This window comes from Dipodomys spectabilis, unplaced genomic scaffold, assembly GCF_019054845.1.
Source record: "Dipodomys spectabilis isolate Male_0828 unplaced genomic scaffold, ASM1905484v1 ptg000297l, whole genome shotgun sequence".
In the NCBI taxonomy this organism is placed as follows: domain Eukaryota; kingdom Metazoa; phylum Chordata; class Mammalia; order Rodentia; family Heteromyidae; genus Dipodomys; species Dipodomys spectabilis.
The window spans coordinates 3963919-3979616 of NW_024870974.1; the positions used below are offsets into that span (position 1 = coordinate 3963919).

Sequence of the window (15698 nt, forward strand, 5' to 3'; positions counted from 1 at the left end):
CCAAGTTCTCTTTCCAGATTCTTGCTTGACTAAGCCCCTCCTCCCTTTGTCTGTGAAACTTGCCCACCAAGATGTAAAGCCTATGACACTTGCTCAGATTCTGCCCACCAGACCCTTTGTTAAAATGCTTTCAACAAAACTCTCCACCTTTTTTGTTTTAAATGTTGAGTGTTAGCCAATCAAGAGAGAGATTGTGAATCCTGAGCCTGCACAATTCAGGTAAGGGGGCAGGGATCATTGTATCAGGATAAAAGGCAGAGCTGAGCCTACCACACGTGTGCTTTGCTTTACATCTTTCTGGTGTATTCATGTGCTTTTCTGCACAGAAGTAAACTCTTCCTTGCCAACTTCCTTCTAAATATAAATAAATAAATAAATCCAGCTTCAACATTAGTTATTTCTGAATTAGAAAGCTGATCTCATAACAAGATTTTACATTTTTAGAAAATTTTGGAAAATTTCATGGCTACAATAGATAATGTGTATAATATACTATTACTCACCAAGATGAACACAAAAAGTCATATTACCATGGCAGACATTTTAAAAGTTGTTCAAGGATCACTAGTTGTTCATTCCCAGTTGTCTTCATGAAAATTTTCACATCTTCCAAGGACATATCAATATCAGTTTCAATATCTATATACATATTGAAGTACCTGAATTATCGTAGAGCTTCATACCAAAAAAGAATTTTTTCCTAATTCAGTTTAAGAAGATAGCATATTGCTGTTCTGAAACCTGACAAATACAAGATAAAAAGCGAATACCATAGAGAAAATTCACCATCAATAAAGTTGCTAAATGAATAAATCTTAGAAAATTGAATACTATAAAAAATATTTTAAGTAGTATAAGCAATAGCATTGTAAGTAATATTAAACTAATAGTATACCCTAAATAAGTAATTGCTGACAATTAATTTCGCTCCCTTCCCCCCCCCCCCCCCCCAGCTACGTACTAAACATTCCCACTGGTAATCTCTATAATTACAGTAGAAGTAGGTTTACATCTCTTAAAGAAAAGAAGTAAATAGAGGAAGAGATGTGAGGGAGAAATGGGTAGTTTGACACAAGAAATGTCCCTATTTCTGTCAGTCTCCAATCAACTTACTATCCTATATGGATGGACCTTGGCAAATAACGATCTTAAAGCAATTCTCTTCCCTCCCCTTTTTCTGTGTAAATGCTTTCAAAGTCATATATTACATTGATAATAAAAAAAAACTGTAAAAAAAATACCCAGAAGGAAAGCAAGCAAGCACAAGAAACACACATAATCACAGTGTTCTTTCACAAAGATGTAAACAATATAGTTCTTGAAATTTTAAAAAAATACATATTTGGACTAAAGACTTCTATTCCCAGCCACAGTGGCTCATGTTTGTAATCCAAGCTACTCAGTAGGCTGAGATCTGATTATCACAGTTCAAAGCCAGCCCAGGCAGGAGAGTTCATGGGACTCTTATCTCTAATTAAGCAGAAAAAACGACACAAAAAACACAGAAGTAGGAGTTGTGACTCAAGTGGTAGAGCACCAGCCTTGATCCATAAAACTAAGAGACAGGGCCCAGGCCCTAAGTTCAAGCCCTAATACTAGTACCACAAAAAAGACATTTATTCCATTAAACATTCCTATCCAGAAATAGCCATTCTTCATCACTCCAAGAACCTTTCAATTACTGCTGAACTGATGAGCAAAAACTAAATGTTGAAAGGTGAGATTTGATGCCTTGCTCTAAAACTAGCTCTAATCAAGTCAGGTTACCACCAACCTGAGCCAGTTTGTCAGCTGAGAGGAATCTCAACTTGGTTTAGTGTTGGCCAAGGTTAAATTATAAATACAAAATTTGATCAATATTTTATGGATCTTTACTATTACAGAAAGACATATCATCACAACAAGGGGTTCAAATTTTCCAACCAATAAAAATGAAGGCTCATTTAAAACAGTAAGAATATTTTGGTCAAACTACTACAGGTCAAAAGATTTTCAAAATAAAACTTTTGGAATATAATCATAATAGTCAATGTATATACATGAAAATAGGGTAAGATCACTTGAGATCTGTAGGCTGGGGTAGACGGGGGGAAATGATAGAAGTAGTAACATTGACTAAGAAACATTGTACTGATATGTTGAATTGAGACAACTACTAAAAGATAGGTTAAAAACTAACCAAATCAGTGAAAAGATAATTACTCAAATTTTTCTTTCATCTGACTCAAAAACATGCACAAAGTTTTCATTGTCATTTACTGTAAATTTTTTCTCTTCTGAGGTTGATTCAAATCTAAAAGTTCTATTGGTTCCATGAGAAATTGTTTAAAATTTTGGAGTTTACAGCTACGTTTATGAATTCTGAGCTTAAGTTTTTAAGCAATCAGTTATTACATTCACCACAAGATTTCAACTCTGACTTCAAAGGAGGGAGTTTAAACATTTAAGAATATTTGTGCTTGTTGTATTTGTAAGAAACATTCAAAGGAAGTCTTGGCTTTGCCCTTTTTCCAAAAACCCCACCAAAAACCCTGATACAATTAATATGTGCTAATGTAGATTCTTAAAGAAAGTTGGTTTACCAAGTGAGGAACACAATTACAATAAATTCTGATGCAAAAATCACTTCTTAGGGAACAGGCTGCTACTGCCACCTGGGGGAAGTTCTTTCTCTGCTTCCTTCAGGAAAGCCAGTGTGCTTGCCAGATGAGTGAATCCAGTTCATGTGTTCCTGGTCATATCCACACAGGAAAAGGAACTTTTTAACTTTCTGCTCATGAAGTCATTAGATGACCCAGATGTCCCCAAGTTCCCTTTACAGAAATTCACAGCTCATAGACTCGTTGAGAAATACAACAGATATGATAAACTTTCTATATCTTAACACACTACAAGAAAATAATTGAGAAAGTATGGGTTATAAAAAAATCAAATTAGAACTGTGATAACAAATTAAAACCCAAATATTAAGCATAAAAACTAGTTAATTGCTAGTAAATTATTTTATTTTTATAATGTTATCATCAGTTGATATGTAATCTGTGTGTGCTCAATCCTTTTCTATAACTAGTACCATCAGTTGATATGAACATTGTGTGTACTTCAATAAACATGTGATTTCATCAATTAGACTAAAAGTATAATGGTCAATGACATAAAAATATCCTAAGGAGTAGTCTTGGAGAAGTTTGAATTATTTATGAACTTAATACTGTTATATAATCACTATGTGTTGAATTATTTCATGAAGTGATGATAATGGTCTTTAGAATTTAAGATGGAAAAATTATAAATATTTGATAGGATGTTTATACTTTCAGATTTTGCATTCCTTTCTATTGTAGGGAAAATGTTATTTATCAGAAGCACACTAAATCAAACAATTTAATTCTTAAAGGAAAAATTTCAGGAAGTATCTATCAAAATTACAAGTCTGTCAGGTGACATAAGCCTGTGCTGACTAGAAGATAACTAATCTCTTATAAAGAGGATGTCGGGTAATAGATTAACTAAATAAAATAGTATAGTATCAGTCCCTGACTGGTACAACATTAGGTTAGGAGGTTAAAGTTCATACCAAAGCACAACTGTACCAGCTCTCAGAAGTCTTTGTGAAGAAAACACTTCCAAGACTGGAAAACACTTCCAAGACTGGAAAAGGTAAGCAAATGTGTTGGATGACAGAGTCAGCTTTTTTAAAATGCTACCACACACTTGATTCTGGAGTGAAAACAAAATCAACTTCCAAACTGTGCATAGACGCCGCTAAATGAGCTGCATAAGCTGGTATGTCAGGGTTTGGGAATATTGGGGTGAAGGGAGTTAGGGAATTAGGAAAGGCTTAGGATATTTAAAACTGTCTATTAGTTGGAAGTGATTAGCAAAAATAATAAATACGCTATACTTAAGTGTCTGTTTCTAAATAAGCAGCTTGAGCCCCTTTGTCGATGAGCCAATGAAAATGATTAATGACCTTAAGTGCTAAAAGAGTTTAGGCACTCTGTGACAGATTGAGTGCCCTTGACAGATCCTGTAAATCAAATAGATTCTCCCAATAGTCACCTCTCATCTCAGTGAACTGCACAGGGCTTTGCTTTCTTTATTAAAAAGTCGACACTTCACAATGATGGACCATGAAATGATTTACCAATTTTTTATGTGCCAGTTTTAGGGCTTCAATTCAGGGTTTAGGTGCTGCCCCTGAGCTTTTGTTTAGTTTCATTGTTTTGCTCAAGGCTAGCACTCTACCACTTAAACTGTAGCTCCATTTCCAGCTCTCTCTCTCTCTCTCTCTCTCTCTCTCTCTCTCTCTCTGTGTCTCTCCCCCCCCCCCCCCATGTGGTTAGTGGGAGATATGAGTCTTGTGGACTTTCCTGCTTGGCTAGCTTCAAATTGCAATGCTCAGATTTCAGCCTCCTGAGTAGCTAGGATTACAGGCGTGAACCATTAGTGCCCAGTGAGTTATCAATTATTTGATAACAGAAATTACAAGTAGTTCTCATGTTCATCAGAATACTGCTTGGTTATATAAAATACATCTGTTAAAGAGACACTGGAGTTATCTTTGACATTACTTGTGTTTCACAGGAGAGACGCATTCAGGAAGTAGGGGAAAATGGCCATTTGTAGATGACACTTGTACATTCAGGAAATGGAGAAGCAGGAAGGTGAAAGACATGGTTTTAAAAAAAAACTGCAAAAATGACTAGTTTCCAATTCTTTGAGATTGAGTAATTTTCTAATGCTCTTTCTTGTTTTGGTTTTGAGCTCAGGATCCTCAATAACCCTTTCTATACCAAATTGTCTACAACCTGATACATTACCAATGATGCTTTACATTATCTTTATGTAATTTGGGTTTTCTATCTCGTATATCTGCAATTAATGACTCCCTCATGTCTGCCCTATCAGATTTGACTTCTCTCTGTCTTCTCACTATAAACTTCCACTGTAACTTCCACAGTCCCTGCTCTCCCTTTGGTATCTTCATTTTGGTATCTTCATACCCTCCTCCATGCTTTAGTTACTACTGTGAAATAGGGAGGAGAAAATCAAGGTAGTACATTCAGCCCTTCATATCCATGGATTCTGCATTCTATGAATTCAGCCAATGGTGGATTGAATATACTCAGAAAAAAAGTGTCTGTATTGAGCATCTGTAGGCTGGGTTTTCCTCATCCTTATCCTCTACAAAATACAACAGAACAACCACTCAAATAGTATTACATTGTATTAGTTATTAGACGTACTCTAAAGATTATGCCAAGAATTATACAGGAAGATATTGCAGACATACAAATACTATGCCATTTCAAAGAAGGGTCTTGAGCATCCATAGGTTTTGGAAGGGAGTCCTTAATCTAATTCCCTCATGGATACCAAGGAAAAATTCTATATGGAGTGCTCCAGGCCAGGACAGAAGCCTTTCATTGGGTGAATGTAGACTCTTATTTATTCTGTGCCTTTGTGTTACCCACAGCCATGACAAACAACAAGGTAGTGATCAACTTGGCTCTCTTTGGTAGAACTCAGAGTGGAAAAAGTTCTGCAGGAAACATTCTGCTGGGAAGCACTGACTTCCACAGTCACTTTGCCCCATGTTCTGTAACCCAAGAATGCAGCCTGGGCCGCAGCTGTCATCTCCATGGCTTCATGCGTCGAGCAGGGCAAGAAATAATCCTGCAAGTCCAGGTGTTGGACACTCCGGGTTATCCACACAGCAATCTGAGCATGCAGCATGTGAAGCAGCAGGTCAAGGCGGCCCTGAAACATCACTTTGGGCAAGAGGGGCTCCACCTTGCACTACTGGTCCAGAGAGCAGATGTGCCTTTCTGTGGACAGGAGGCATCTTACCCCATCCAGCTGATCCAGGTAATACAACGATGAAGTTATCCTGGTGCCATGGTTCCCATTTGGAGGATATTTTCATCATGGGAAAGGGCCAAGATTGATTTTTCCACCCAGTTGTTTGTTTGTTCGTTTTGTCATTTTCCTTTAGAGAAATTCAGTAAGTCATTTTATAGCTGGGTCACAGAAGGGGGAAACTGCCATACTAATCTTCTTCAGTTAACTGAGTCCCTAAAGCCTAAGGATTGCAGAGTACATCTGTATATCATGATCCCTAAGTTACTGCATCAGAATGAACTAGGCTCCTTCATCCAAGACCTACTGACATAGAAGCCCCAGAATAGAGTGTGCATAGTGTCCTTTTCACAACTTTCTATGTATTTCTTAAAACAACTGAGCTTCAATGAACTAAAATACTGCTCTGTGTTCATTACTCAAGGAGACAATCCATTATACTTCACCAACAAATAGATTTTCATTCACTGACGCAGGCATTGAACACCTGCATGAAATTTAGCATTTGATGGGTAACGCAGCTCTTCCTTTCCAAATCTATAGTCCAAAACAGACTAATGAAAGAGTCAAAACATGAGAAAGCATTAAGTCCCAAAGTAGTATAACACACAGAGGCCATTTCATAAGACTTCACATCATGGCAAACACTTTGGGAGACCTCTGCACTATTTATAAAAAAGAAACTAGGAATTTCAGATACATCGCCCACCTCATAAAAAAAAGCTCCATTCTAGCCATGAGAAGACTACAAGAACTTCGGATAGAGTATAAATGACACACGTCATCTTCGACTACTGGTACATTCTTATTTGTTTGTTCATTTCTTGTACTTAAGATTAGAATCTTAAGTGGCTAAATTGAACACTTAATTAGGCAATCATAAGGGGAAAGGTCCTGGTATAACCACAGTTTAGATATGAAAGGAGCACAGACATTTAGTCTAACTGGGAAAAGTATAAAAGGCCCAGGTAAACAATTACTAACAATTCCTGGAAAGCTGTTTGTTGAGCTTTTCTATTCTGTTCAATCCAGAACAGAATCTGGATCCGAACAGAATCTAGTTGGCCAAATCCAAGTCTCAGATTGCCCAGATTTAAACTTTTAGACTTCAATAGATTTACTTAGTAGCTGGCCTGTGGCACCTAGTGCAGAGAAGCCATGTGTACTAGAAGCTCCACAGGTTAACTATGTGGAGAACAGGGAACAGCCATTTGCATCCAAGAACAATTTGTATAAATGCTTCTGTTCTTTTGGTCCAATAGCAAGCCTGTTATGTCCACAAAAACAGTGTCATTTGTTCTACTGAAGGACATTCCTCCTCTACTCTAACTAGTAAAGACAACAGATTCTTCTAAGTGATAGACACACATTTTGTTCTTCAGTAATTATGAATGCTTTTTTTCTTTTTTTATTGTGAAAATACTGTACAGAGGGGTTACAATTACATAGGCAAGATAATGAGTACATTTCTTATCAAGCATTTAGCCTCCTCCTTTGTTTCCCCTTCCCATCCCTTCCCCTCCTCCCACCCCCCTACCCAATCCTCCCATGAATGCTTTTTAAATTGAAAAACCAAAGTTATATGTGTAATCACAAGAAACTAGTGGAAAAAAATAGAGTGACAAGAGCAGAAGAAATCATCTTTACCATTCAACTCCTTTAAAATCAAGTATATGTGTACAAGAATAGAGAAGAAAAAAAGTAATTTCACTTAAAGCATAATGTGGGAGCTAAGAAAGCCCCATAAACTACCCTGCAGTTATTAAAACCAACATTTTTAATTGTGCTTCTGGTAGAAATACAGTGGTGGAAAACATGAATCCATTACATCAGTATAATTTTTAAATAGATTTAATATTCATTTAAAATTGTTATCATCAATATTTAACATCTTATGCTATTTGGTTAAGCCAGTAAATGCACAAGAAACTACTTCTCAAAATCAACCATAAATCTCTGCATATGTCCTATTTTTCCCTATTCTGGACACCAAAGGATAATTTCCTTTTCTTTTTCACCCCCTTTCTTCCTTTTTTCTTTCCGCTCTCTCTCATTCCTTCCTCTTTTCCTCCTTCTTTCCCTTCTTTTTCTTTCCTTCCTTCCCCCTTTTGTTCTGTCAGTCTTTTTTTTACTCTTTTTTTCTTTCCTTTTCTATTTTGTGGCACTAGGTATTGAACCCAGGGCCATACACATGCTAGGCAATTGTTCTACTACTTGAGCCAGGTCCCCAAATCCTAAAAGTATATTTTCAATTCTGTCACTTTTTTTTTTGGGGGGGGGGGTCCAGTCGTGGGGCCTGAACTCTGGGCCTGGGCACTGTCCCTCAGCTCTTCAGCTCAAGGCTAGCGCTCTACCACTTGAGCCACAGTGCCACTTCTGGCTTTTTTCTTTTTGCTTATATGGTGCTGAGGAATCGAACCCAGGGCCTCATGCATGTAAGGCAAGCGCTCTACCACTGAGCCACCTTCCCAGCCCTTCAATTCTGTTACTTTTAAAGATGGTTTCTTCTAGTTTTAGGATATAAAACAGTATTGAAATCCTCAATTTCTTTATGAATTGCTACTTGTCTCTGGCCTTGTAAAATACTGTCATATGGACTTTTCTGACAACTGCCTTTCTTAAGTCATTGTCCAACTCAGAAACTGAAGACAGAGAGGCAATCCAAGAGGACAAGGATTGGATCTGGAATACCTTCTTCTAGAGCAAACAACTTCACTTTCTATGAAAACTCAGCAGTCAAGACTTAGTAATCCTCAGAGCAGAGTAGCCTGTCATCTCTGGAAGGTACTAAGGTCATATTCAGGATGTACCAAGGTCTCTGGTTGATGGTCTCAGAAGAAAATCTGGCTGTTAATGACTTTTGTCTTGAAGATGCCTCAGATGATCTGGGCAGCTATCTGTATGTTTACAGCTTAGTAGCAGCTGCCAGTTATCTGAATATTCAACAGAACCAGCAGCTGTTGCAAAGCTACAAGATCTTAAGGTCCTCTGGTTCCATTCATATCACGGATCCTTTTTCTTTACTGATGAGAAAGGAGAATGGAGCATCTGCCCTTTTTCTTTCTTTACCCTTTTTGGGGGTGTTGCTGCTGACCATAGAAGGTGTTTGCAAGGCTAGTATCAGAAACTTAACTTTCTTTATTGTACTTCCTTCTTTGTTTCTTTAAATATAGCTCCTCATTGATGTTCTAATATTTTTCAGAGGGTTTATAGGCTGTGACAATTCAAAATGTCTCCCAAACGATCTTTTCCTTTATTTATTTTAGGCCTTTATTAACTTACAGCAAAACTATGGAGATGTCAGTGAGTCATTGCTCCAAAACCAGAGCAATTCACTCATGTGCATGCTCTATAGGACATTATTTGAATGCTAAAGAAAAAAATATGTAAAAATAACAGTTCAGAGAAGAGATAATACAGCCACCTCAAGGAACGAGCTAGTTGCTCTAAGAATCTAACCCTGCAATGGACTAAAGTCCTCTCTTCACTCTTAGGGCTGTATTATTTTTGTTTATAAGAAAGCTGCAGGTGTGTATTGTTTCAGAATTTTTTAAAAAGCTCACCTGTTCATGTCACAAGTTGAATGTGTATGTGAAAGGCTCAGGATATGAATATACAAAACAAATATTATGGACTTAGTTGCTAGATAGAATTTTAGAGTTTTTTAAAGCCTAATGTTACTGAGACTTTCTGGGGTTCACTTAGAAGATGAGGATAATTTTACCTATGTTAAGGAGGTCTGCTGGGTGCTGGTGGCGGTAAAACTAGTTACTCAGGAGGCTAAGATTTGAGGATCATAGTTTGAAGCCAGGCCAGGCAGGAAAGTCTGTGAGACTCTTACCTTCAATTAACCACCGTAAAGCTGGAAGTAGAGCAATAGCTCAGTGATAAGCACTAGCCTTCAGCAAAAGGAGCTCATAAGACACTGCCCAGGCCCTGAGTTCAAGTTCCAGGACTGGCACACACACAATGTGACAAACTTAGCAATGGGCCAAAATTATAGACGACTTCCAAAAATTATAACCTATACTATGACAGTCATTTTCCCCACATTGAGTACTTATTCAAATGGACCATAGATATGAGGGACATATACAGAGATAAAGCACACAGTTCTGTGTTCTGAGTTCTGTCCAAGTTCTTGCTTAGCTACTGACTTGCTCTGTGATTGCTTGATAGGTAACTTTGCTAAACTTCATTGGTAAGTTTGGAATGATAATAACATATACTTAGTTGGATTCCCTTTGGGTTGCTGTCATATTAGTATAGCAGGAGTCAATTGTTCAGTGGGGACAGTGGCATATGGTAAATGCGCAGTAAATGTTAGCTGTGGCCATTATTATTTTATTGCTACTGTTTGTCCTGGGATTGACCTTTGTTAAGTGTAATCAACCATATGGCTTTGGCCAAGCAATTTAATATACTTTCATCTATAAAAAGAAGCCATTTTGACTGACACTCTCTAAGTCTCTGATTCCAGTCAGGCTTTCTGAAAATGAAGATACAGCATTTTTTGTAGGATAAGAAGAAGAAAATAACATTAAATACATTTTCAAAGGCCCTCATTTTCCTCCTGCTCCATGATAATATTTTTGTAGTTGATGTAATACTTGGCTTTTTTTAAAGTTTCCCCCTAAAAACTCCAGATGCTATGATTTCATCAACCACAAACAAATGGGGCAGGGCTGGTAAGGTCCTGGGAAAATGAACACCATTCCTGGAAAACACAGTTTATATCCTAACTAGTTGTCCCAAAAGGACTAGATGCACTCATACCCATTAGCACTCTGAAACCAAACAATTTACGATTATACAATTTCCATCAAGCTTAGTACTCTATTTTAATTATTAACACAAGGTAACTCACCCTGACCTACTTTGCTCTTGAATTTCTTTTTGTGAGGTATCCATCAACTGTGATTATTCTTTCTCTGTGTCCGTTGTGAACATGTTTGGCTTACTGACATGATGTCTATACACCAAGTGATACTACTTTCAAATACTCAACTATTTTCTGGCCCAAAATCAAGTTAAAGATTATAAGCTAAATTAACCATTCTCTTTTGATTTTGGCAGAAATTCAAAAGTGCAATTTCTCTCATGGATGAGAACATAAGCATCATTTCATAAATAATTACCAGTATGTAAAAACCTTCTAATGGCTGAACACATGGGCTTGTGACACAGAGCTTAGGAGCCTATTATCCTAAGATGCGTTGACTTGTTGCCCCTGAATGAGATAATCATTTAAACCATAGGAAATGTCTGATGGAAACAAAGGTGGATCATGTTATTATAATGCAGAATACCATGAACTAAAGGAAGACTGGGAAGTTATTCCACAAGAGAATTTGATACCTATTTGAGATAGGACTATTGTAAAGAACAGCTTATTAAACATGCACTTCCTTTAAGATGACATTTCAGAAATCTTTAATGAGAAGTGTGGTCCAGGCATTAATCTATAAATATAAACAAGATAGGGGTAAGTGGTGCTCAAGGGTTAAGACAGATAACATAATATGACAATCTGTATGACCATATCAGTGCTATGCTAAGTATCAAGTCTGGATCTAAATTGGAGATACGAGTGATCATGATTAATATCTGAAGTTGTATAGAAATAATATCCTAATATTATACAATCCTGGTCAGGCTATGTTATTTTTCTTGTTATTCTTGTGCATTTTCAACAATCACACCAAGATACTATCACAGGAAAGAAAGTTTTCTTCCGGGCTGGGAAGGTGGCTCAGTGGTAGAGCACTTGCCTTGCATGCTTGAGGCCCTGGGTTCGATTCCTCAGCACTACATAAGAAAAAAAAGCCGGAAGTGGCGCTGAGGCTCAAGTGGTAGAGCGCTAGCCTTGAGCTGAAGAGCTGAGGGACAGCGCCCAGGCCCAGAGTTCAGGCCCCACGACCGGACCCAAAAATAAATAAATAAATAAATAAGAAAGTTTTCTTCCATCCTTACCCCAAGAGGGCTAAATATCATCCTCTATGACTTTAACCTATTTCTATCACATTGCTTACAATTACAACCAGATAGAAGTACTTCTTACCTGTCCATCACCTTCCTCAGCTCTAAGAGGAATTTCCATTATGTGACCTCCTTAGAACACAGTAGACCCTCAATAAATATACCTGAAGTGGTTTATAAACTTCATCTTCCTCAGCTCTTGCACTAAGAATTCCGGTGTATTTTTACTATTTCTTCCACATAATCTTGAGGTAAATAGTCCAGATTTTTTTTCTTTTGTGCCTGCCATGGGACTTGAACTCTGGGTCTGGGCACATTGTCCCTGAGCTCCTTTTGTTCAAGGCAAGCACTCTACCACTTGAGCCACAGCTCTACTTCCAGCTCTTTCTGTGATTAGTTGAAGAATCTCATGGACTTCCTACCCTGGTTGGCTTCTAACTGTAATCCTCAGATCTCAGTCTCCTGAGTAGCTAGAATTACAAGCATAAGCCACCAATGCCCAGCTCAGAAATCTTTTTACATCTATATCTGACATATGTTGCACTTTATTAAAATTTTAGCCATTTATATTAGTTTTCTGGGACTGCAGTAACAAAATACCACAAATAAATAACAGGTATTTACTGTCTCTTGGTTCCAGAGACTAGGAATTCACTTAAATCAAGGACTTTGCAAGGTTGGCTCTTTTTCTTTTCTTTTGTCAGTCGTGGGGCTTGAACTCTGGGCTTGGGTGCTGTCCCTCAGCTCTTCAGCTCAAGGCTAGCACTCTACCACATGAGCCACAGTGTCACTTCTGGTTTTCTGAGTGGCTTATTGGAGATAAGGATTTCATGGACTTTCCTGCCTGGGCTGGCTTTGAACCATGATCCTCAGATCTCAGCCTCCTGAGTAGCTAGGAATACACAGGTGTGAGCCATCGGCACCTGACTAAGCAGGGTTGGTTCTGACAAGTGTGAATGAAAGATTTGTTCCAACTCTTCTCTGTGGCTTGTAGAAGGCCATTTCATATGCTATTTTATGACATTCTATTATCATATGATATTCTTTCTGTATATGTTCAAACTGCCCTATTTTTAAGGACATACAATCGATATTGGATTAGGAGCTCAACTTAATGACCTTTCAGTAACCAGTTATGTCTGCAATGACACTGTTACAAAAAAAGTCACATTCTGAAGAACAGGGTCTACGACTCCAACATAGGAAATTGAAGGAAACAATTCAATTTACACCACCATGGTTCATTTCCTTTGCATCTCTGTAGCTGTTCTCTACAGATAGCTGTTAAAACACACTGAAAACATGACAGTGGCTTTTTATCCTGTCTCCATTAGCTGTTGACATAAGGCTGCACACTTATAAAAGTTATTATCTTTAAAAGTTAGACTAAAGTTTTCAAATAAATTCATGTTTTTATCAACACATACGAATATGACAAAGTACTTTTTGAGAAATTCTTATGTAAAGTTTAGACTCTGTTTTAAATAATATTCCATAATGTTGTGGCCTGCAATTTTAATTGTTTTTTCTTTGAAACAGGGCATTTTGGGGTAAATAACAGTACTCAATTCATTCGATAGTTTTGGTAGAAAAATTTTGAACCTATAAGAGGAAAATATATTGAGCTTATCCCTAGAGGAAGTTGTTCTAAGTCCGCAACAAAAGTGCTGACCATAGGTAAATCTAACACAATGAACCACAGAGCAAAAGGGAAACTTTTCCAGAAAGATGATATTGTCCCAGAGATGAAACTTCAAAATGAAATCCTTAAAACACGTAAACAAATACTTCAGTTTTTATGAGAATCTAAATTTCCATTTTATTCAACATGTTATTGTTTATATAACATTAGAATTGTTGATTTATAGGGAAAGGCATGACCTCTGCATGCAAAAATGTGCACTGTCAAGTCTTAGAGAAGGATGTATAAATGGCTGACAAGAGCCAGACTAGCTAAGTTCTCATTGGTAACCATGGTTATAAGATGTTTCCAATTATAAGTACTTTATCCCACAGTTTTCATGAGTATTTTCATATTAATAAATTCTAATTCCTTCTCTTCTTTCTCCCTTTCCTTCCCTCCATTCCTTTCTCCTAACTTCTCCTTCCTTTTCTTTCCTTCTTATTTTGTTTTTGATGTCATAAATGCTAAGTCTGTATGTGCTATACACATTGGAAATCATTTCCCAAACTGCCATTATTTGTAAATGAATTCAAGCTCAAGTTCTTACTAAAATCTGTAATTAGGCCTCTCTCTGTGTCAGCATCTCCAGATAATAATGAAGAAAGCAACAGTGTCTACAAAGAACCTTATTGAGCTTCAAAAGAGATAATTCATGTAAACACTTCAGCATAATACCTAGCACTGCATATTGTTTTCCCTTATTCTGATTAGTAGAAGCCCTGGATATTTCTTGTTATGTTTATTTCTAGGCAGTTTGCATTTTTCTTTCAATGAGAAGCTGGTAGCACCTTGGAAATACTTTGGTAATGGCAATGTATGGATAGGAAAATGTTCTTGTCATACTGTTATAATTTCATAAAATGTGTAAATATTGAAAAATTTAAGTAGCTATTTCTAGATGTCTTTCATATTATGTGAATTTGCTACCTGCTATTACTTCTGCTTTACATCATCCTGTTTTCACTAATCAAACAAGAAGTTATTACATAACCAACTTCCACATATTACTAAACAAAGGAACACCAGCCTTCAAAGTTTTGCAACCACATTAGAAGTCATTTGATAAATTGTTTGATTTTTTAATTTTAAGCATGTGCAGTGAGGAGGGTAAGGATTAGGGTAATATTTTGTAGCTATTCCAAATTACCAAATGTATTTTTTCTGTTGCATGTCACCTGAATGTTGATAGATTGTAACTATATTATGTCATTTTAAGTCCCTAGTAGTTCTTAGAGATGATAATACAACATACCTACAAAATGACACATGGATTTCCTTGGCCAAGGTCCTTTAACTTAAAGGAATTTAGTAGATCTAAGAGGGTAACATTGTCAAGTGAGTTGAATGATTACTGTTACATCCATTTCTGTATAACCAGAAAAGATGCATGCAGAATATAGGTTGTATTTTAATTGTACCAGGAAAATAAATGTCTTCAGAGTCCATTTGTCTCCCTCTATTTGCTTATAACACTTGAGTTTATATCTAGTGCCTATTATACATACCAGCTTTCTTAAATACCATCCCACTGATCTAAGGGCTAATTACATTGGACCTCAATTCCTTCACTCCTTTTTGAGGAATCCGTCCAAAGCAAATAATCATTTAAGTTCATCTGTCTTTCAGGAACTTCTGGGAGATGCTTGGAAGAATCATACTGCTGTTCTTTTCACCCATGCAGAAAAAATGGAAGAGGCTGGGTTCAAGGAAAATGAATACTTATGTCAGGCTTCTGATACACTGCTATGTCTACTGACCTCCATTCAGCACAGATGTATTTTCCAGTACAAAAAAGGAAACTCCATTAATGAACAAAGAATGAAAATCTTAGAAAAGACCACAGAATTTATAAAAGACAATAACTTTCAAGTCCTTACCTTTAAATAAAATTTAAGTGAAAGAAAAAGAGTATTGGTTATTGAGTCGGAGCCTGATTTTCAAAACTGTTTTGTCAGTGTGGATGTGGACCATGGGAATTGTATGCAACACCAGTGATTGTGTACACTTGTATAACCATTTTGGAAAATTGTAAGTTAAAAAGAAGAATGACTCAAAAGATAGAATGCCTGCCTAACAAACATATAACCCTGAGTTCAAGTTCAAAACCCAGTACTGCCCCTGCCCCAAACACAGCATTTAGTATTGTTTTCCTATATCCTGTGATATCGTAATT

At 36.9% G+C, this 15698-nt stretch overlaps 1 protein-coding gene across 1 annotated transcript; it reads left to right on the forward strand.

The window, feature by feature from the left end:
* Window positions 1-3642: 3642 nt before the first annotated feature.
* On the forward strand, window positions 3643-15412 carry Gimd1 (GIMAP family P-loop NTPase domain containing 1). The gene is made up of 3 exons (XM_042701853.1): window positions 3643-3660; window positions 5480-5871; window positions 15152-15412. Exons 2-3 carry the CDS (start codon window positions 5482-5484, stop codon window positions 15410-15412), a joined length of 651 nt encoding a protein of 216 aa, XP_042557787.1. The 5' UTR covers window positions 3643-3660; window positions 5480-5481.
* The last annotated feature ends 286 nt before the right edge of the window (window positions 15413-15698 follow it).

What these genes read in the sequence shown, in the direction of transcription:
- Gimd1 (XM_042701853.1), top strand. Translation starts at nt 5,482, where the DNA reads ATGACAAACAACAAGGTAGTGATCAACTTGGCTCTCTTTGGTAGAACT. An exon ending in ACCCCATCCAGCTGATCCAG is followed by an intron (nt 5,872 to 15,151) that starts GTAATACAACGA and finishes TCTGTCTTTCAG; the next exon opens with GAACTTCTGGGAGATGCTTG.